We start from the raw sequence: 22,842 nt of genomic DNA, 5'->3' as shown, positions 1-22,842 counted from the left end.
GGGCATCCAGCGGTGCACGCGGGGACTGGCATCAGTATACTCGAGCGACGGGTGAGGACTGAGTGCTGGAAAATGCTCATAAATCCATGCCTGCAGAAGCGTCATATAACCACTGATCTGTCTCACTGATGACCTCGACGCAATCCCCAACTGCCGATACAAATATGCTAAGACAGCTGTACCCCAGGCATATGTGCTCACCCTATCCAGATCCCGCAGTAAACACAGATACGCTATAGGCACCCTGGTCCCACTCTTATCAGCAAAGAGTGTGCAGCCTAACAAAAATAACAAATAGGCTCGTGCTGCACACTCTATCCTCTGCTGGCTGTCTCTATCAGATACAGAGTGAAACTGAGTCCTCAGCCACTCCATCCTCACAGACTGACCGCGCGATGACAGTACCTCCTGACGCGCGTCTCCAGCTGACACCCCCAACAACTCCACAAGTAGCTCCTCAGCATCCCGATCACTCATCCTCTCAGGAGAAACTGCTACTGAGGCACCTGCGACAGGAATCCCTAAAATGGCGGATACATCATCCAACGTGATAGTGATCTCGCCAAATGGTATATGGAAGGTGTTCGTCTCGGGCTGCCATCTCTCTACGAAGCCCGAAATCAGAATCTTATCGATGAATCGATAAGAGCACTGTACTAACTCTACGAGGCCCGACTGCCTCAATAGTGCTCTGAACCTGGTATTTGGTTGGTTTAAAGACCACCACTTCCATTCACCAATCTTGGCAGTATGGTTCATGCACTTTAGTGGAGCTCGTTCCTGTAATATAAATGTATAATTACTACTACTTTATAAAACATCAATAAACAAAATATAATGCTATAACAAATAAACAATACCTGTTGCCTCCAGATGGAAGCTGCTATATGCGTCCTGAAACTGATCAGGACGGACTCATCCTCTGGACCTCCTGGACATGGTCCAACGGACTCATCGTCTTCGCCCCTAGCGGGCATATCATCATGCTCTGACTCAGGAGAGTCCGATGGCATATGAGCAGGCTCGGGAGAAGCAATCCTAGCACGACGTCTCCTAGCTGACGCCGTAGGTCTAACTCTGGCGGGACGGGGATCCATGTCTGAAAATATAGAAATTCAATGTTAGGCTATATCAAAGAAAATAATTCAATTGCATACATAAATGTTCGGCACAAAATTCAGCACGGCACGCGATTTGGCACCAGAAGCCTTCTGTTCGGCTGCACAGTTCCGAACAGAAGGATTCTGTTCGGCTGCACAGAGCCGGACAGAACCCTTCTGTTCGGCACGGTGCAGCCGAACAGAAGGCTTCTGTTCGGCACTGTGCAGCCGAACAGAAGGCTTCTGTTCGGTTGAGGGTTGCCGAACAGAAGGCTTCTGTTCGGCACTGTTCAGCCGAACAGAAGGGTTCTGTTCGGCGATCCAGTGCCGAACGGAGCACTGGAGGCGGGGGGGGGGAGCTACCTCGAGGTGGTCGTGGAGGCGCCGGCGAGGTGCTCGTTGCTCGGGAGATGGCCGGGGAGGTGGTTCCGGGAGAAGCCGGCGAGGTGGTCGGAGATCGGGAGAATGCCGGCGACGAGAGGGAGAAGGGGGAACGGGGGGGTTTTGGGCGTTGGCGAGGTGCAATGCACCGACCGGCGACGAGAGGGAGAAGGGGGAGACGGAGGGGGTTTGGCCGCCGGCGAGGTGCTTGAGGCGAGGTTTTTTGGGCGGAAGGGAGAAGCCGGCGGGTGTTTTGGAGGGGAAGAGCGGGGTGGGGGGGGTTTGGGGGGTGTAGAGAGCAATTTAGGTGAGGGGGTGGGGGGTAATTTAGGAATTTTTAATTTTTTAGGGGTGTCCTTAGCAAATGGGGGGGGTGTAGAGAGTATTTAATTTTTTTTTTAATTTTTGGGGGGTGTCCTGAGCAATAGGGGGGGTGTATATAGAACCGCCCGTATACACAGCCTGTAGCCAGCGGATACAAGCGCAAAAAACGCCTGCCATGTTCGAATAAACACGTGTTGGTGGAATGGCGAGTCCTCAAATCCACAGCTGCTTCCTTCACAACACGGAGCACTATATTCCACCACCATTGTAGCCGCCATTTTCCTGTAACAGTCCACTTGATCCCTCTGCCGCACCAGATGTCTGGCAATGATTAGCATAACTCGCCCCTCGCTGTTCGGTAGGAAGCAGCAAATCCGAAGCAGGTCAATTTCAATTTGCGCAAAAGCCCTTGAATAATTTCTAATCTCTCAGTAGCTCTTTGGTCATTTTGGGACATTGCTTAGCCAGGCGGCGCGGGTTAACGTCGACGACCATAACGCCGTAAGATACTGAGCCAACGATTCACTTCCACGTGTTTGGGACGTTATTGTTCCGTAACGTTCGAGGCGTCGATGCCACGCTAAAACGCACGCGCGGTTCCGCCGTCGACGCTTCCGTCCAGCCCTTTAATCCCTTGCAACGACCGCCTCCCCCACTTCTTCTCTCCGTCGCTAGATCTCCAACCCCCCTCCGCCGGTCGGAGAGTCGCCCCGTCGCTCCTAATCCCCAGTCCCCGCCTCTCGTCTTCTCCCCACCGCATATCTCCTCCTCTTTCCGGGGTTCCGTCGTCGTCGCCCCTCGATCAGCGAGGAAGTTGAGTGAAATCGAAGAAAAGGGATTTTGAGAGGCATATTTTTTTTTTGTTTCCCAAGAAATTCCGTTACTAGATCTCCAATTTCTAATTCGTTGTTCCGAATTAGATGAAAAGATCCGATTTTTAGCCCTCCCGGTTCCCAAAGATTGGATTTTTATTTCGATTTGGGTCTAGAGGTTCTGGTTCTTCGTCTTCTCGAGGTCTTTGTTTTAAGATCATGGCGGCGACGGCGTCGTACTGGTGCTACAGGTGCAGCCGCTTCGTGTGGGTTTTGCCAGAGGACGCTGTCGTCTGTCCTCATTGCGAGGGGGGGTTCCTCGAGGAGGTGGATACCCCTCCCCGCCTCGCTGCCACGGGGGAGACCCGTCGCCGGCGGTTCCCTGCCCATCCCCCTGCCCCTGATCGCCAGGCCGACGCGCGGATGCGCCGCAACCGCCGGGCCTCCGCCGTTGACTCCCCTTTCAACCCCGTCATCGTCCTCCGTGGCCCGTCCGACGGTGGCGGCGGCGGTTCCGGTTCAGATCGCGCGGCCTCCGGCAACTTCGAGTTCTACTACGACGACGGGGACGGCACCGGTCTCCGTCCCCTGCCTTCCAGCATGTCAGAGTTCCTGATGGGATCGGGATTCGACCGCATCCTGGACCAGCTCGCCCAGATCGAGATGCATGGGGTCGGAGGTGGGCAGGGGTACGACCACCCGCCGGCGTCGAAGTCCGCCATCGAGTCGATGCCCACCATCGAGATCGCTGCCAGTCATGTCAGCACCGAGTCCCACTGTGCTGTCTGCAAGGAGCCGTTCGAGCTCGGTGCCGAGGCCCGGGAGATGCCCTGTAAGCACATCTACCATCAAGATTGCATCTTGCCGTGGCTCTCCCTCCGGAACTCGTGCCCCGTGTGCCGCCAAGAGCTGCCCTCGGATGTTCCCAGATCCCCGGAGTTGGATGGCAATGATGATATGATCGGGCTCACAATTTGGAGGCTTCCAGGTGGTGGGTTTGCAGTTGGGAGGTTCACCAGTACAAGGCGAACCGGGGATCGAGAGGTTCCTGCCATCTACACGGAGATGGATGGTGGAGCCAATGCTGGGGGTGCGCCGAGAAGGATTTCCTGGTCCTCTCGGGGGACTCGGTCGCCGGAGAGCGGAGGAATTCGCCGAGCAATTCAAAATATCTTCTCAGTTTTTAGGTGTATACGGCCTTCCTCTCCTAGATCGAATTCAGAGTCTGGGTCATCGTCTTCCCGGAGAAGCCGGAGTGGCCCTCTTACAGTGAATTCACGGGGGCGCCTCGGTTGGGCATCGGAAGATAGAAATGAGAATGCAATAGCAAGGTGGTAATGGAGACAGGAAAAAGTGAGAAAACTCTCTCTCTCTCTCTCTCTCTCTCTCTCTCTCTCTCTCTCTCTCTCTCTCTTTCTGGGTTCTCATCTCAGTTCATCTATTTGCTCATATCTGTGCCGGACGAGCAGAAGAGAATTTGTGAAAAGCTGAAGCTCAGTTATGTTCTACTTCCACTGTAAATACAAAAGCAATGGAAGCAATTCCTGCACTGCTTGGTTCCAATCGAAGCTGTTCCTTGTGGAAGACAAAGGAAGAACCGAAGAAGTTGTCTGAGATGCCGCCTGCGTTGGAAATTATGAAGGTTAAGCCTTCATGCACCATGCTTATTGCAAATGTTATGAGTCAGAGATTCATTATTGCTACTATTTTTTTAAGTTGTGTGCTAAAGTTGCCCCCCTTTTTTCAAGCTTATGTTGTCATATGATCCATCTTTTAGTGTATCGAACCTTTGGATTATCTGCTCTCCTCATTATACATGGAGCATCGAGATCTATTGTCACTCAAGTGTTGGGCATTATCTCGAGCTTCTCCTTTTGAATTATGTTTAGCTTGCTTATAATTTCGGTTTAACTGGGTTGCATGAACTGCCATGATTGTTTAACAAATACTCGATGGTCTGTACTCTATTGGATCGGGGAGTTTGCATCTAGCTAACCTCAACTGTGATTGGATTTTGTTATCTGATAATAGTTCCTCATTGCTATCTACAAGTTCAAGACTTGCTGCACTTTTGGGTTGATTAAGTTAACTGTTATGTAAATATTTGTGGTGTTATTGTTAAGTGGCATCGAAATCCATCTAGTGCAGTGAGAAAATACATTGGTCTTCTTTATACATCATGTGGTGGTATACTTCTGCTGTTCCTTTAATTGCAGTGCTAATCGGCAATGGTGAGTTGTTCTCGCTTTCGCATTAATCTACGCAGACTTTCTTTGGTGCATGTTCCTGCGATAGCAATTTCGCCCTAGATGCTCATAGTTTGTGCAAATTTCTTGTTATGTAGATGAAAGTAGCTCCGCATTTATTTCCATTATATAGAGAGGAAAATGTAGCATGTGGTGCCATCAAATCAGTACTTTGATTATTGGAATAGATATCCTTGTGTTGGATGCAGTTCTAAGTGCTTAATTGTTCTTATTTGGATGGACCATCATTGTTTAACTCTTCTGTCCGCTGAGATTTGATTCCAAAATTTTGTTTCTAAATCAAAGAATCTTGACCCTGTAAGCCATTGTTGACCTTTTGCTTATTCATCTGTCCTGCTTTTGTAGGTTTTCTAAATTTCCTTCCCCAGTTGCGGCAATGTTGAAATGCTTTCCTTTCTCCTGGTTGTTCTGTAGTAGCTGACCGGTTCTCTAATATTTGAAAAACCATGCTAAAAAATATACCAATGGTTGGTTTCAGTTCAGTTTTTTTTAGATATGGTTGCGTAGTTACAACCCTGAGAAACTCTTTGGCTGCTGCTATGGTGGTATATAACTGCTGTTATAGGGTAGCTGGCGTCCGTTCCTAATTTCTGTAAGAGGTGTTCTTGTTATTTTCTTGCAGGGTGGATGTACTTGGTCTTAAATTATAGCTTCATGTTTATGTGCATAAGTAATATTAATAATTGAAGTGGTTGGCCTTCTTTAGGAGGTGTAGTATTTTTGGTGTTTTCAGAAACCTATGGCGTCACTGGTGTTTGTCTTCATCTTCCTTCATTAATCCTCGTTCCAGCTGACTAGATTTTGTCTTCTCTCTGTCCTCCTCCATCGTTGAGTTTGGCTGTTTCTTGTTGTGAGAGGCTCGGCATCAGTGTTCTGAGCTTGTGGAGATCTCAGGGCCACAAATACTTTGAATTGGGACTGAAATTAAGCAGAGGAGTTATCTCTTGGAAGTTGTTTTTGAGTGCCATCAGATTAATTAAAATGTTATGCTGTGCCGCTTTGCTGAACTTGTCATTTAGAAATTTAGATGTAAGTGCTGATTAGAGCTCAGAGAAAAATTGAACATTTAAATGTCACTTATTTATGTTTCTAACCTCTGAAAATCTTTGCTCTCAGAAAATTCTCCTTTGAAAAATCCTTGTACTTATTATTTATGAAATCATGCACATGAAGGGAAATGCTTCATCCTTATGAGTTTCGAGGTAAAATCAGTTGTATGTCAAAAATTGGTAGATGAATGGTGAGAAATCCGGTTGACTCCCAGTGGTTCAGCGTGAGAAAGAAACAGTAATGAATTCCTCCACACACACAAAAAAACAATGGAAACAGTGATTGCATATGCAGATAAATAAGAATTATATTTGTAGTGTTCATACCAAAGTCAACGAAATTTAAGAAATTAGAATAGCTAGAATGAAACAAAGAGAATAAAGTAGCCAGGTTAAAGTAAAGCATCACCAGCTTTTCTTTATTCTGCCTATTGTCCCGGAGTGGCATGGTTGATTGGATTGATGACTTCGTATTCTCCTTTCTGTGATGCTCTCATTCATTTGGATGGCTTTCTACAGGTGGGATGTAGATTGGCATATTTATTCTCTTCTAAAGCTCTATTATGTAGTTTTAACATGTGTCATCTCACTTGTCTGCGTCTTTCTCACGTACGGTTTGCTCCTCTTATTTTGGAGGTCAATGGCTGGTCCGCATTCCAAAGAACAAGATATGTGATTCTCCAGAGATTGTTCTGTTTTACACCTGGCGATGCATTTGACCTATGAGACCATAACCATTTGGGAGGAAGTCGGTATTCAAAAAGCCTGCGGGAGCACAGCCAAATTTTAGGGAACATGATGTTTCTTGTGGCCCATCGCTTTCAGACTGCACTGCCCCAGGAGCTCGGCCACGGCCTTTCATCCAAGCCCAGCACTTTAAACAGTGTTCCTGATGCCCATCTCTCTCTCATCTCTTCCGGGCTTTTTCTTTTTTTCTATTTTGATACAACTGCAACTCATACCGATGTTGCATAAGTACGACTAATAAAATCAGAAAAAAAAATAATAAAGAGAAAAAGTAATAGTCTTATGATTCTCTCAAAGACCCCATTCCAATATTGGACTCAGTTAGCAACCATATTTGCCTCCGGTAAAGATGAGTGACCCAGAAGGAGGTACATCCTTTCGAAAGCCTATGTATGTCGCATAGCAGTGGTTGTCCGTCATCATTTCTGTACAAGCCTTGAATCCATTCGATCACCATGATAAAATTTTCTTTAAGGACGAGCCTCATCTTTCCAAGCAGCTCTCAGCTCTATTTCAATGATAGTCATGTTGAAGTTGCATCATCCCTTGGCTGCGACTAGTCTAGAGTCATGATCTCGTATCTTTGTTCTTTAAAATCCTTCTCCTTCTCTTTAAATTGGAGGACTGCTATCGCCACTGAAGCCACTGTTCATGACCTTCGTGACAAGTCTTCTTGCATGCAGGCTGATGCATGTGTGCTTCCTGCCGACAGATGAAAAATTTATCAGTGGTCCCTCTGGCTGGAGTCAGAGGGCACCCAAAGTATAGCGTTGGGCATTATGCCAATGCATGCATGGGGCGAATCCAACGACACCATCGTCTGAGGCCTGGGTATTGGGAAGGGTGATAGCGGAGGCGACATGAACTCACTGAATTGGCACAGCCGCAGCTCCTGTCCCCTGCACTGGCTTTGCCAGTTCGTTGCACGCCATTCCTTACCTGCTCCAGAACTCTTCATTATCCATATCTACGTTTTGTTTGTTGGTTTGCTCTGGTTTTGGTACTGGGTTGGGAGATGGTTTGGAGCCTGGGGCTTGAAGTAAATTTAATTTACACAGGTCTGCCTCCAAATGGAGTGTAGGCGCTTGATTTATCTGTCTATTCATCTTTCTGCACTTTATGTTAACATTTTGAAAAAAAAAAAGTTGAAGATTCAAAATCAATGGTAGAATATTCAAATTCAAGATATAAATTATTGAATATAATCTGCACTAAAAAGATGCATAAAAACTAAAATTTATGTGCTTTCATAGCCTCTAACATGATCGTCAAGTAGGTATCGGCATGGGTAATTTTAATAATATGAGGCTATGTTTTACTATGATTTAATCATTAAAATTTAAAGAATTTAAATTTACCTATGTTTTAAGATGTATAGACCATGATTCACAAAACATGTTTTAATTTACATGCTCTATTATGTATTTTTATTATCCTAGCATAATTGATACTGTTATTTTTTGGACAGACTGAATGCATAAATTAGAGACCAACAAAAATATAAATTTTATTTTTTAAAAAAAAATTAAAGTGTATACCATGTTCAACATTTGGATTTTCAATTTGAATAGCATGTCATTGATTTTAAAATCATAACTTATATATATATATATATATATATATATATATATATATATATATATATATATATATATATATATATATATATATATATATATATATATATATATATATATATATAACCTCATTAGAACTTTCAGAATTTACGATTAAATGCAACACCATGAGGAAAATACATTAAACCAATGAGAAAATTATAGGTCCATACGACCTGTTAATGCAGCGAAGTAGCATAGGTAATCCATATTTTGCTCTTAATACAAAAACATGGCTATCACCTATTTTTCATCCATTGCATCACTTCTCCACTTGCTTGAAAGGTAACGTCATCAAACTTGGAAGGACGGATGGATAATACAAAGCAACATTACTATATAATACACCTACCTATTTCTAGTTCCAGGAAAATCATTAAAAAAAGTATAAGAAACAATAGATGGTTTATATGGTTCACACTTTGTCTCAGGATAATGTATTAATTGTTGATGAAATAGCTGATAATGTATTAATTTTTGTTGAAAGGATAAGATGGATTATCATGCACATGAAATTGTTGATAATGCATTAATTGTTCCTCAGGATCTGTCTCATATTTGGATTCAGCAAGCATTTTCCTTCTACTTCCTCAATTTATATATTTTACAATTACTCTTGTATAATTAGGGATGAAAATGGAGCGAGCTAGGCTAGGTCAAGTAAGGGCAACAACATATAAAATATATCTTGACCCATACCAGAAATAACTTAACCTGATATTGGGTCAAGACCCATCGATCCATAGCCATCTATGGGTCATTTTGGGTTATCTATTTGATCCTAATGTAATTTATTTTTGCTAGGCTCAATCCCTCTAGAGCTAAGTTAACATGTCAAATCCATTCCATAAAATTTTCATTGGCTAATTCTCAAAACGATTTACATAATTAGAATTAAGAGAAATCAATCATTCAATAAATTCTCCTCCAAAATTGTAACTTAACCTAACCTAAATTGTTTTGGTCCAAAATAGAACTCTATTCTTATAATCCAAGTTGAGACAAAATTCAGTTTCAAACTCGACTCGCTTGTAATTTGAGTCAGAAAATTTGACCCATACCCAGCCCTAACTAAAATTTCTAGACCCTAACTAGTGGTACCACCCCTAAAGCAGCTTCTTATGGCTAACAACATTCCAAACCCTTTTTTTCCTTGGATGTAAAAGGCCAAAAGGCCTAGGACACATACGACCAATAGTAGACCAGAGGAGAGGCTTTTTTTTTTTTTTTTATAGTGGGGTGGTGACTCAAGTGGAGTCCTGGATGATGCTAACTTTTGGAGACATGCATCCTCCTCCTCCTCCTTCTTCTTCTTTTGGTACATTGGATCATTTTAGAAATGCCTGATAGACCCATTTTTAGGCCAGATTTCTATCAAATGAGTGCTAATTATTGCCGAGACAACCTAGACTTTATTTTACTTTTCTTTCTTTTTCGAATACGTTAAGATCCTTCCATGCTAAGAGGAGAAGCATGCGCTGTAGCCTGTAGGACTCCTATAATTAGGGCATCACCAAATCACCAGTACAACACCCACGTAATCCGCACCCAGATCTGGGGCCCACTGGAGCCAAGCCTCGAATGTGGGACCGAGGTCAACACAACCAGCAACACTGCGACATGTGTACTGGAGCACGGAGTCGTCGCCACCCAAACCGCATCAATGGGTGCCTGCGAGCACGATAGCATGCAAGAACGGGAGGTCCAGGTGGCATGGCTTTCCTTTCACGTCCCTCTTTCCCTCTATCTTTCTTCTTTCCTTTTCCACCACCTCTGAGAAAATAAATCAAACCAAGAGACCGTCCACTGTTCTTTTGGTTCTACCGTGTGGCAAATATTTTGTTGTTAATTTGTTTTGTGGGGAAGAGACAGCGATCGAGCAGAGGTGAGGTGTGGGCGGAATGAAGCCAGACGAGGAGATGGGGCCGGACTACCGGGGTTTCGAGGTCGAGACGGACGACGAGGACAACGAAGCGCAGCAGCACGACGACTGCCCCCACTCTTCTTCCTCCTCTTCGTCCTCCCCCTCCGCTCACTCGTCCTATTATTCCCGACATCATGCAGGAGAGCCCTGCTCTTATCAGCCCAGTTGGCCCCAGAGCTACAGGTCCTCTCTACTGTCTTTTTCAGAAATTATCAGGTGGACTAGATCCATCGTATATCTAGAATGAAATGAATCTACCTGATATTTTTATTCTAGGATGAAATGAATCCACCTAGTGCAATCAGTGGTGGTAGATACAAAGAATTCTTGTCGCCGGACCTCGAGTCTAGAATATATATGTCTAGACTCGATGGAAGAATATATGTTATGTATAAATATAGGGTATCTTTTATGTATTCGAATGCATCTTCTGAAGAATATGAAAAGATTGGCTATTTGCTACACAGGAGATGCACCGGATGGCAGAATCAGGAATGGCAGGGAAAAAATATAAAAGATTAGTATCTACGGTTTTTATCTCCTTCTCTTGCATGAGAACTGATAAAATATATGGGAGATATATGGATGAGATCAGAATACTACTCTAAGGGAGTATCGATGTAGGAGTATTCACTTTTTGGACAGTGATAGATGGTAACTGGTGAGCCTATAAAAATGCTAGTGAAAAAATCTTCTCAAATATTAAGAAAAAAAAATCCTTATTCTTCTTTTCTAGACTTAAATAATAATAGTAAACTCTTTAGTAGATTAGAAAAGGAATGAAAAATTTCCTAGAGAAAGATGGTAGATTATAGGAGATTTTACAAAAGAAAAATCATATTCTTTTCACATTTGCCAAGATGGGCCGCCTTTTTTTTTTGTCCTATCTATTTTGGACTTACTATTATGCTCCTACCTATCCTAAGATTAATAATTACATTTACATTAATCAATCATAGTTACTAGTAACGAATGATCATATATAAAAGTTGGTAACCCTAACTATGATGGAAATGAGAAAATTGTTTAGCAGAATTTTAAACATTTCACTTCGTAAAATAGTGAGGCTCTTGTTGTAAATTCAATAATGAAATATTTTTTTTCATAAAAATTCTTTTGGATTGTAGCTATCGAACTCATTGAGAAGATTTTGCAAGAAAACGTACAAAAATTTATAAAGTTATACAAGTTGATTGAGTCTTTTTTTTTTGTAAATTCAATAATTCAGTAAATTTTTAATGTAAAATATTTTAAATTATAACAATAAAATTAATCATAACATTTTGGGGTAAAAGGAGGACTAATAATAGAGGTCATGAAAAACATTTGGAAAAAAATATACCAACAGTAAAAGCAATTGTATGTCAAGAATGAACCAATAATAAAACTAATGAAAAGTTTTGAAAACAGAAAAATAAAGATTTGGGGAAAAAAAAAGGATTTGGAAAAATACCGAACAAGTAAAAAAAATGACATTTAAGAAAAAAATCGTTTGTTGTAAACATTTCACTTCGTAAAATAGTGAGGCTCTTGTTGTAAATTCAATAATGAAATATTTTTTTTCATAAAAATTCTTTTGGATTGTAGCTATCGAACTCATTGAGAAGATTTTGCAAGAAAACGTACAAAAATTTATAAAGTTATACAAGTTGATTGAGTCTTTTTTTTTTGTAAATTCAATAATTCAGTAAATTTTTAATGTAAAATATTTTAAATTATAACAATAAAATTAATCATAACATTTTGGGGTAAAAGGAGGACTAATAATAGAGGTCATGAAAAACATTTGGAAAAAAATATACCAACAGTAAAAGCAATTGTATGTCAAGAATGAACCAATAATAAAACTAATGAAAAGTTTTGAAAACAGAAAAATAAAGATTTGGGGAAAAAAAAAGGATTTGGAAAAATACCGAACAAGTAAAAAAAATGACATTTAAGAAAAAAATCGTTTGTCAAGAATGGGATTCGAACCCATGCCCTTTCGGACCAGTACCTGAAACTGGCGCCTTAGACCAACTCGGCCATCTTGACATTTGATTTGATGTTGCAGGCAGTCTCTTGATATATTGGCCAGCGTTCCTTCACCCAACGTTGGGTTCATGGCGGGGTCCAGCTTGGTTCGGGCGGGCAGCTCTTTCTTCAGGTGTTCGATGCTGGCCCCATCAGCACCAGAGGAGGTGCCCTCTCTCACCAAGCCACTCATCTACCCCGGCTCGGACCATCCTGGGCCTCCACCCTACGCTCCCCTCCCTTCCACTCCATCAAAGGGTTCCTTCGGTGCATACTCCTACCGTGACTTGCCTCCCTCACCACAGTGCTCTACAGCTCAAGCAATCGTCAATGGTATAAGTGACACAACCGACCTCCTTTAATCATGTCTTTGCTCTATATGTTACCATCCTATGGTTTTTCTTATATTCGAATGGATTGCATATATGCCTCAAGGTATGTTCTTGAGCACAATGCACTACTGCGTGTGCCGCCATGGAGATGAGTATGTATGCAAGCATGCACGCGTGCTTGCTCGTATGTTAATTGTGAACAGTGATTGAGATGAAAAGAGAGAGCAAACATGAACGAAAATGTTGCTTTCTTTCCCTCCTAGTTCAGATCTCTCTTTTCTGCAGGGTTGTCTTGGCCAAAAGTTCCGTACCAATCAATAGTATTGAGTCAGGTTGGGACAACCCATAACAAAATTTCTCCGAAGAATCCAATGGAACATGCTTTGATCCATATGATAACTGAGAATCAGATATAGAATGGAAAAATTTGGTGACTGGTGTTATACGAACTAGAAGAAGACAGGGTTGCCTTTTCCTGCACAACTTCGACCTCTATTTTATCCATATATGTATCTAATTTTTATTTGAGTGATTCTATTTGATTGTTAGCACATGGTACTTAGTTTTAAACATTAGATAAGTAAATCCACTCAAAAGAACCACCAGCCTAAAACCTACAAGGATTTTGTTTATTCATGCAAGTGCATGGCTAACTTTGCGCTAGCTCCATTTTGTGCCATATGTTCATCTGGTTGAAAATGTGTTTGTTCAACAGGAATTAATGTTCTATGTGGAGTTGGAATCCTTACAACCCCTTATGCAGTCAAAGAAGGTGGATGGTTGGGCATGCTGGTGCTGTTTGCATTGGGTGCCATCTCATGCTACACTGGGGTCTTGCTAAAGAGATGCTTAGATAGCTCCCCAGAGCTCCAGACATATCCTGACATCGGACAGGCGGCATTTGGAATGACCGGTCGTTTATGGATATCAGTATGTTTCTTGACCATCGAACTGTTAGATGTGTTTAGAGTTTATAAGACTGAAGATTTTTGTACCACCATCACAGAAACTTGTGTGATTTTGCTAACTGTTTTACTTGCTTGATGCAGATAGTCCTTTACCTAGAGCTTTATGTAAGTAAGATGTTTTCAGAAATCTTCCATCTTTCTACTCGTTTCCTGCCATCTAGGCATACTCTTTTCAGTGTAAAAGTAATCAGTGTTGCCTCTCTTCTTCTATGCAGGCAAGTTGCGTCGAGTACATAACTCTAGTGGGTGATAGCTTGTCGTCATTGTTTCCCCATGCCCATGTAAATTTCATGGGGGTTGATTTGAGTTCTCACCAGCTCTTTGCTGGAACAACAGCCATCATGGTTCTTCCAACAGTGTGGCTCAGAAACCTTGGTTTGCTGTCATACCTTTCAGGTGATGCTCATTGTGAATCCTTTTAAGCTTTCCAGATCAGTATCAGATCTTTAGCAGCCAGTTTGAGTCATAAACGTTCGTGAGTGCTTGTTTCAGCTGGTGGTGTGATTGCAACTATACTGGTTGTGATCTGCTTGCTTTGGGTGGGTGCGGTGGATCGAGTCGGGTTCCATCCAGGTGGTACTGCATTGGATCTTGCAAACCTTCCAGTGGCAGTTGGGTTATATGGCTTCTGCTATTCAGGGCATTCTGTTTTCCCAAACATATATTCTTCTATGAATATACAGGCACAATTTCCAGCAGTTCTGATTTTCTGGTAAAAAATAACAGTTATTATTTGTCATTTTAAATTTGATCTGAAAGCTCTAGACTTCTAGTGGATGCCACTATGTTACTGTCTAAGATTCAACAAAACGAAATATCTACCCAAATCAACAACTAAACATTGTTTCTTGGATCTTAATATGACACAGATGTGAACTCTTGAACTGGTTGCAAAGAATTACTATATAGATGATAAGGGCCTGTTGCCATTTTGAAGCATGGGAAGTCATATTCTGACAATCTAGAATAAAATGGTTCGACTCTTCAATGAACAAAGTGAATTTGTCTCCGCGATCAATTTGTTCTTGCTTAAAAGATTACAGATATTAAGAACAATTAGTGAGGCATGCAACTTGAAACATCACCACTTCTTGATGAACACCAAGAAAAAAAAAACTGTTTAAACTGCAAAACTACATTTCCTTGCTGAATCATTTTCCTTTTCCGCCCTAAAGGGCTTTTTTGCATTAGTTCAAGCTAATGAAACATTCTGTATTGCATGTGCAATACATTCTTTCTATGGAGGTTTTATGGTGGATCCCTAACACTAGATGTTAAAAAAGCATGCCTATATTAGGATCTGTAATTAGTGATGTCTTTAGCCAACAGTTGATTACCATATAACAAAGTTATGTACTTATGAAAAATCTTAACCTTTTGCATCTATTTTTCACAGCTTATCTGATTTAGTTGTTTGAGATGATGACAATATGCACCTCCAGTATTTCAATCTTGTCAATACGTCCCTCTATAATCCTCAGTCAACATTTTACTTATGTGCATAATTATCTGATTCAAGAGACTCTCTCATGATAAATTTTCTAATAATATATATATATATATATCATCTTTTCATTGTCTTATCATTAATGATTGCTCTGTTGTCACTTTCTTGGTGCAGTTTTGCCCTGTGCACCATTCTGTACGCTGGGGTAGCGGTGGCAGGTTTTCTGATGTTTGGCGAGTCTATTAAGTCTCAGTTTACGCTAAATATGCCTCATCAGTATCTGTCCTCTAAAATTGCTGTTTGGACTACGGTATGAGCAACAACCAAAATAAGATTTAGTACATGAAGCATAGGATGCAATGCTCGGTTAATCTGAATATATAACCATCGTGAACTGACCCTGCTTAACTCAACCTATAAAATTTGGCACATTTAAAATTGATTGAGGGACTGATTGTTCTTCACAAACTACTTTCCAATAACAGGTTGTGGGTTTGTTTTTGGCCTGTAGGTTGTAAATCCTCTCTCGAAATACGCCTTAACTATGACTCCAGTTGCATTGAGTCTAGAGGAGCTTTTACCTTCAACTGAACAATCTCATTTGGTTGCGGTGTTGATTAGAACAGTTCTGGTTTTCTCGACATTGTTCGTGGCACTATTGTTTCCATTTTTTGGTGAGAATTTCCTTCAGTAGTATTCTTCCATTTCTGTAATGCACTTGTATGGTGTTTACATATTATATCCTTAGGTTTGTGAACTGTTTTAACTTCCCTTAGATATCTGAACATAACTATTAACAATTTCATTTTTATTTAGGGCTGCATTCTCCATCAATATAGCACTTCCCAAATCCTATTAACTTTGAATTTGAAAGTAAATGCCTAGCTTTTTGAGTACCCTAAATTGCTTCTGTCCTCTAGCTGTTACACATGCTAGTATGTTATACTTCTGCTGCTAGGAAGCATAAATGTTTCTTGCTTTGAATTGCAGGATTTGTAATGGCATTGCTTGGATCTGTTTTCACAATGTTAGTGGTAAGCTTTTCATTAGGGCAGGCTTATTATGCTTTAAATTATCTCATTATCAGAATCTGCTCAAATATTTACTACACTCCGTGGCTGCCATAGCAGGCTCTTATTTTACCGTGTGCATGCTATCTCAGCATTCAGCGCAGATCAGTAAATTTTACACAGGTAAGAGAATTTATATATTTTATCTCATTGACATAATCTAAAGCATCACTATAAAAATTATCTTAAAACTCTTAATCGTTGCCGCTGTCTCTCTCTTTTGTCAGACATTGAGTCGTAACAAGCGTGCTCTAATATTTTTTTGAAAATATGAGCATTGCTATGTGATTATTCCTGTGGAGGTATCTTCTTAAAAGTTAAAGTTTGTATTCAGATGGAAGTCAGAAATTATATGTAGGAAAATAATTAAAAGAAAATTTTGCTTCACGATGCTTCTAAATAGATGCCTTGGATACATAATTTTTGATATTTGTTTCCCCTACATAGAATCTTAGATATTTTTCCATAAACCATATATGCATATCAAAAATTTATCATGAATAGCCATGCATTGATATGCAGCTTGAAAGCTGATGTATCGTCTGGCTATCAGAAATTGCCATTTTCCAAAAACAACAGAAAACAAACAAGTAGAGCATCAGTGAAGTTCATGGAAATATAAATTGTAAAAAAAATACCGAGCTCATAAGCTTAGCCATTCTAGAACTAGTAACTTTAAATTTCTGTTGATCGTTCATTTTATAGCTTGACGAGCACTATAATTCATAAACATTATCAAGTTTTTCCTACATTTTGTATTCAGGTTTTTGTTTGCATTTCAATTATCATGGTGGGAGTGGTATGCTCTTGCTTTGGTTCATACAGCTCAATCAAGCAGATACTTGACCGTAAAGGGCATTAGGTTCCTTGCAAGCATTTATTTTATTCATTCAAGTGCTGAAGCGGGCCAAAGTTCCGAAGCTGTCAGCGGCAGGCCAATAGCAAATAATATAAATGAATTAGCACCAATCAAGTGGTGATGAACCAAATGGAACAGATAAGCTGCTTGATCTGTATGCTCTTTTCATACAAGTCCCGTGAATGCAATTCTTCGATCCTGTATACCAGTTTTCTAATGATGCAGCAATCAGTTTCTTCAAGCTTGTTTAACATTTATATTCATACTAGAAGTATATAAGTCATCCGTTGTAGCAAAAAAAAAAAAAAGCAGCAGCTTGTCCAGCATATCCATGCACCTTTTTGATCAAGTTTCGTTGTAGCAAAAAAAAAAAAAAAAAAAAAAAAGCTTGTCCAGCATATCCATGCACCTTTTTGATCAAGTTTCGGTTTTAAGCACCTAATGTTGTTCTTCCAAAGATGTTTATATCATGAATGAGAGGCACTTCAATATTGAACATATAAATCTTGAATGTTTACTGGTTGATATGGGTAAAATACTCAGATTGGTTCATTAAGATAGCATGAACCAACCTTTATTTTGCCTGCTTATAGATCTTATTACCTTCTTAGATCTTCTCTCTTTCCTACATTAATTTGCATACTTATAATCGAGTCACCAACGACACTATGACCGATTTCTTTTCCAAATATCTCAATGTGCAAGAAAGATTCACCTTCCTTTGAGTGAATCCACCTTTGCATCATTCATTGCTCGCTTTGTGATATGTAATCAATGGATGGAAATATGGACTTCGAAGCCCTTCGAGTTTTGGGTGGCGAGCAATCCAAAAGTGGATTCGTGTGAAAAAAGATAAATTAATTAATCCTTCTTTTGCGTGAAAGATACAACCCGTTACCATCATCATCCAATCTGATAACCTGCACCTCGTATTATGGAATATGAAATTGAGATCAGTATAGCAATCATTAATTTGACGATTGCTTCACTCTAGAAAAATATCCCAAATGGCATAGCAATCATTTTCACTTGATTTTTTTTTTTTTGAGGTAATCATTCTAACTTGAGTAGACCCTAAGATCTGGCTGTTGAGAGCAAGGTTAATTTGATTATCCAACACATGATGGATTCATGGTGCACCCCATGCATGCTGATGTGCAAGAAGAGACTGCTAAGACTAGCGTTTCAAGCGTGCGCCTGTGTGGCTGTGTGTCGTTTGCGTCCTAAGGCTGTGACATACGGCCAACTTGAAAACCAGTGCTGTACTTGGAAGTTTGATGCCTCCAGGAGCCGGTATTTCGGCAATGATCAGCAGTTAACAAGAAGTTTCACGCCATTGAATTCCTTTGCATGAGATTTACCTGAAAGGCTGTGACTTTTGACTTTTAGAACTGCGGCCGCATGGATTTCCACGTTTTCTATCCGTGCAAACTATCAGAGACCAATCATTGCCTACTGCGGCTCAAGATCATTTGAGTGATCAAACACGCAAGGTTCCGACATTGAATTGGACAATTGAGAGCGAGCCCATCCTCATCCATTAATTGCTTTGTGGCTTTCATGAGACCAAAGATAATGGCATCAGTTTATGAGTGGATTACATTGCCCCCATATATGATTGAAGCCCGGTCAATTTTCACTTTATATGCTTTATCATGTATTTTATAGTATTAGCATAATTGATATTGCTCATTTACGTATCAATTTGGTTTAGATCATAATCAATACTTTCAATCCCTTATTTAAATAATTTTTATTCATTTTAAAATAAAATAGTTAAAGTAAAGCATATGGTCTAATATATATACACATACTGTATGGTATATGATTGAAGGTGTTATTATAGATTAAAACACTGGTAGCTAGTCATATTGAGAAGAGCAGGCTTTTATTAGAAATATGCATGTCAGTAGAAACATTTCCTATTTATACTACCAATGGCGTCAATAATCCAGAATTTAAGAGGTAAAAGAAATTGTTAAACATAAAGCAAAACGTATGGTTCATGCAATCATACATTCAGTCCAATATGATCGCTAAAGCCAGCTTTACAGCACTTCATCTGGAATGGGGAGCTTGTCTCTCTCCATGCAACCTGGCAGGCGCTAAAAAAACAAGTTAGAGACGTGTCATTCACAAAAATATATTAACTTGCTTCTGCAAGCTTGTGTTAAGAGAGATTACTTGGTAATTATACACACTGGAGTAATGGGGTTGGTTTGCAGTAGAATGCATGGAGTTAAGTGGGCTTGACACGGACAGGCAAGCTGTACCCCTCGAGAAGGATCCTAGCAACCCATGGTACTTCCTTCTTGACTATATTGCATGGAATTCCAAGTAGGTCCACAAGCAGGTCATAGCACACTGGATGAGAGGCTAATATTTAAAGATAATCATGACCTTGTGAAGTCCACCGCTTCGAAGGCTGGTCATCCATGGACGGCACGACCGATATCTAGATTATTTTACTTTGTTCATGTCGCCGTTAGGCTTGGAAATTCCCCGCGTGCTCCGAAGTTCCAACTAATACAAATCACCATGCAGTCAAGCAAGCTTCACTGATCTTTGGCACCGTAATACTGTCCTCCCAATAGAATTATAGAATATCTTAAAATTTATTTGAGCCAGTACAACTGGTAGGATCATAAAATTATAAACTAGATTAAGTCTATATTCATAAATATCTAAAAGTAGCTTTAGAATGAACCAGCCTAAATTTTACCGAAAAAAAAATTACTACAGAGCTGCCAACTCCAAAGTTATTTTTAAATATTTATAAATATAGATTTAATCAAGCCTCTAATCATATGATTTTGCTATTTATAAAGCATATAAAATTTTCAACTTAATCAACTAAATAGATTTTTAATATTATAAATTACAATTTTTTATGAGTGGCTCTAATAGTCCTTATTTTCAAGGCTGTCATCTTCCAAAAGTTGCAGAATTCTGGGGTTCTAAATTAATTGTTGTGAATGTGGGAACCTGCGGTCAAGGTGGCGGTCCAAGGAAACAGCTGTAACGCTTTATTTTGTTCCTACGAGCTTTTCTTTCTTCCTTTTCTTTTTTTTCACAAAAAAAAACAGTAACTTTATTATGCGACACAGGGCTTTCTTTGGGTCAGTGGGGACAGGGTTGGTGGGCTAGGCTCAGTCAGCGATATTTGGCTATTAGCCTTCTCAGATACAATGTTAGGTATCTTGGCTACATGATGAACGCCTGTCAGATGCTGAACCTCTGGAAAGCCTGTTTGCTGTCTCAGCCGGTCCATGATGGGAATTTTGGACCTCCCGCACGGTTGGCGGAGCGCGTCCGCGTGGAGAATAAGTCAGTGGTCTTGGCCGAGAGTCTTCTCATATGGATAGGTATCTATCCAATCCTATCTTATCTGGGAATATAGATGATTTGAGATGTGAACTTTGAACTTGTGACGAGTTAAACCACCATCCACAGGCCTTCTTGAAAGTATTAATGGTCTCTACTATTTACCATTATGGAGGCTAAGCCTCCATTTTGCCAAGCGGCACTTGGGAACCCCAACTATATATGTTAATACCTCACGTTTTTGTTTAGATTAGACTTCAAAGTGGAATACACAGTCCTCTTGTCTCTTTCGGAATCAAAGTCGGTAAGCATAGAAGACGAAGAGTTCACAACCCTCCGGTAGTCTCTCCTCAGTCCTCCCCCATACCCGACCTCCACCACCCCACTCTCCCAGATCGCAATCACATCATTAGCTCTCCTTCCCCTCGCTTTACACACATATGATATCTTCTTCCCACTTCCACCCCACTTCAAGACTTTATTTTCCTTCGTTCCAGAACCCTCAGCCCCCCTTCTTTAATGGTTAGTCGTTGAATACTCAAAAGAAGCAAAACATTATGGCCTCCTCTGCTTCTACCTCCATTCTTCTGATATTCCCATGTTTTCTTCTCTTTCAAGCCTTCCACTCTCTCTCCATGACAACCGCAAGAACTACGGCGACGACAACAACAACTACTACCACGACGCCAACAACAAAGAGGGATAAACCCCTTGTTTTGCCCCTTAGAACCCAAAAGGTGGCGTCTTTATCGCTCCCCAGTCCTCCCAACAAGCTGCTCTTCCACCACAATGTCAGCCTCACCATTACCCTCTCCGTCGGCTCCCCGCCTCAGAACGTCTCCCTGGTCCTCGACACTGGCAGCGAGCTCTCCTGGCTCCTCTGCGACTCCAAAACCTCGCCGTCCTTCCGCCCCCGCGCCTCCTCTTCCTACTCCCCCATCCCCTGCTCCTCCCCTACCTGCCGCTCCCAGACTCGCGACCTCCCAATCCCAGCCTCCTGCGACGCCTCTCGCCTCTGCCACGTCGCCCTCTCCTACGCCGACGCCTCCTCCTCCGAGGGTACCCTCGCCGCCGACCTCTTCTCCCTTGGCGCCTCCCCTCCCCTGCGCACCGCCTTCGGCTGCATGGCCGCCTCCTATTCCTCCGCCGCCGGCGACCCCGCTGCAGCCGGCATGCTCGGCATGAACCGGGGGTCCCTCTCCTTCGTCTCCCAGACCAACACCCGCCGCTTCTCCTACTGCATCTCCGACCGCGACTCCTCCGGCGTCCTCCTCCTCGGCCACGCCGCCCTCTCCTTCCTCCCTCTCAACTACACTCCTCTCGTCGATATCTCGCTCCCCCTCCCCTACTTCGACCGCGTCGCGTACTCCGTCCAATTGGAGGGCATCCGCGTCGGCACCGTCCTCCTCCCCATCCCCAAATCCGTCCTCGTCCCGGACCACACCGGCGCCGGCCAGACCATGGTGGACTCCGGCACCCAGTTCACCTTCCTCCTCGGTGCGGCCTACGACGCCTTGAAAATCGAATTTTTACGGCAGACCAAAGGAGTTCTCACCCCCCTGGACGAGCCCAGCTTCGTGTTCCAGGGGGCCTTCGACGCCTGCTTCCGGGTGCCGGAGCGGCGGCCACTCCCACGGCTGCCGGCAGTGGTGCTGATGTTCCGGGGGGCTGAGGTGGAGGTCTCCGGCGAGCGGCTGCTCTACCGGGTGGCCGGAGAGGTGCGAGGAGGGGACGGCGTGTGGTGCTTAACGTTCGGGAACTCCGACTTGGTGCCGCTCTCGGCGTACGTTATAGGGCACCACCACCAGCAGAACGTGTGGGTCGAGTACGATCTGGAAAACGGCCGGCTCGGGTTCGCGCCTGTCCGATGCGACCTCGCGAGCCAGAGGCTCGGTGTGGTCCTGTGACGGATGGACCACTCTCTTTAATTCTCCGACATGTGACATGTTGCATGGGATTTTGTGTGTTCCCCGGACGGAAAGGCTGGCGCTCCTTGGCTGTGGGTGACTTTAAAGTTGTCAATTTTCAATCTCACGGTCCAGATCTGGTGGACTCGACAGCGAGGAATGGCATGGCTGTGGGTGCATCAGATATAGGCGTCGGCATCGAGAAACGGCAACACTTCTTGTTACAAATGGATGTATATCTAATACTTGGAACATGTATCTATCTATCTATTATTCTGATAGTATCCAGCGCCGTGGAGATCCATTTTGATGTTTGTGTGTGATCTATTATGTACAAAAATTGCAGAATGGTGCATCAGAGAATAATAATAGGCCCAGCACAATTGAAGCCTCCATTTTACAAATCAAACACAGCGCCATAGGATGGGTTCCTATTTCACAAACTCGGCCCAAAGTTCCGAAGGGCTTGCATGGGCTTATCTTGTCGCTTCATCTAAGCCTGCTTGCATAAATCTTAACCCTGCGCTCAAGTTGACGTGGTGGGCAACCTAACCAAGCTCCAAATCAGCAGCATTATTGTATCCTCTCGCAATATAGTATATGTACTATATTATATATCATTACAATGAAAAAGAAAAATACATGCAGCATACCAAGAAGGCAAATGAAGTTCGATTTTGGATAAGAGTAACGATGTGGTCA

The 22,842-nt window shown here is 42.2% G+C and overlaps 3 protein-coding genes and 1 non-coding gene across 4 annotated transcripts; 3 read left to right on the top strand and 1 right to left on the bottom strand.

Moving 5' to 3' along the window:
• Positions 1 to 2,407: 2,407 nt before the first annotated feature.
• LOC103697270 (E3 ubiquitin-protein ligase RDUF2-like) lies at positions 2,408 to 4,499 on the top strand. Its single transcript, XM_008779104.6, has 2 exons — positions 2,408 to 3,970; positions 4,087 to 4,499. The coding sequence occupies exon 1, from the start codon at positions 2,837 to 2,839 to the stop codon at positions 3,953 to 3,955; it is 1,119 nt and encodes a 372-aa protein (XP_008777326.1). The 5' UTR covers positions 2,408 to 2,836; the 3' UTR covers positions 3,956 to 3,970; positions 4,087 to 4,499.
• Positions 4,500 to 8,412: 3,913 nt separating this feature from the next.
• Positions 8,413 to 17,196, top strand: LOC103697915 (amino acid transporter AVT1C-like). The gene is made up of 11 exons (XM_008779857.4): positions 8,413 to 10,403; positions 12,274 to 12,566; positions 13,281 to 13,495; positions 13,615 to 13,638; positions 13,749 to 13,929; positions 14,026 to 14,245; positions 15,155 to 15,290; positions 15,492 to 15,654; positions 15,971 to 16,014; positions 16,111 to 16,173; positions 16,814 to 17,196. The coding sequence occupies exons 1-11, from the start codon at positions 10,198 to 10,200 to the stop codon at positions 16,910 to 16,912; spliced, it is 1,644 nt and encodes a 547-aa protein (XP_008778079.4). The 5' UTR covers positions 8,413 to 10,197; the 3' UTR covers positions 16,913 to 17,196.
• TRNAL-CAG (transfer RNA leucine (anticodon CAG)) lies at positions 12,174 to 12,254 on the bottom strand. Its single transcript has one exon. It is a non-coding gene; the product is annotated as a tRNA-Leu (tRNA).
• A 3,146-nt stretch (positions 17,197 to 20,342) lies between the features above and the next one.
• LOC103697263 (aspartic proteinase PCS1-like) lies at positions 20,343 to 22,549 on the top strand. Its single transcript, XM_008779091.5, has one exon. It carries the CDS (start codon positions 20,791 to 20,793, stop codon positions 22,138 to 22,140), a length of 1,350 nt encoding a protein of 449 aa, XP_008777313.3. The 5' UTR covers positions 20,343 to 20,790; the 3' UTR covers positions 22,141 to 22,549.
• Positions 22,550 to 22,842: the final 293 nt, after the last annotated feature.

The sequence above is a fragment of the Phoenix dactylifera genome, chromosome 14 (genome assembly GCF_051530095.1).
Source record: "Phoenix dactylifera cultivar Ajwa chromosome 14, Ajwa_hap1_PhDact_Kaust_v1.1, whole genome shotgun sequence".
NCBI lineage: Eukaryota > Viridiplantae > Streptophyta > Magnoliopsida > Arecales > Arecaceae > Phoenix > Phoenix dactylifera.
The sequence above is the reverse complement of the archived record's forward strand: the minus strand, read 5'-3'. Positions and strand labels throughout refer to the sequence as shown.

What these genes read in the sequence shown, in the direction of transcription:
- LOC103697263 (XM_008779091.5), top strand. Translation starts at nt 20,791, where the DNA reads ATGGCCTCCTCTGCTTCTACCTCCATTCTTCTGATATTCCCATGTTTT.
- LOC103697915 (XM_008779857.4), top strand. Translation starts at nt 10,198, where the DNA reads ATGAAGCCAGACGAGGAGATGGGGCCGGACTACCGGGGTTTCGAGGTC. An exon ending in CCGGTCGTTTATGGATATCA is followed by an intron (nt 13,496 to 13,614) that starts GTATGTTTCTTG and finishes TGCTTGATGCAG; the next exon opens with ATAGTCCTTTACCTAGAGCT. An exon ending in ACTATTGTTTCCATTTTTTG is followed by an intron (nt 15,655 to 15,970) that starts GTGAGAATTTCC and finishes TTTGAATTGCAG; the next exon opens with GATTTGTAATGGCATTGCTT.
- LOC103697270 (XM_008779104.6), top strand. Translation starts at nt 2,837, where the DNA reads ATGGCGGCGACGGCGTCGTACTGGTGCTACAGGTGCAGCCGCTTCGTG.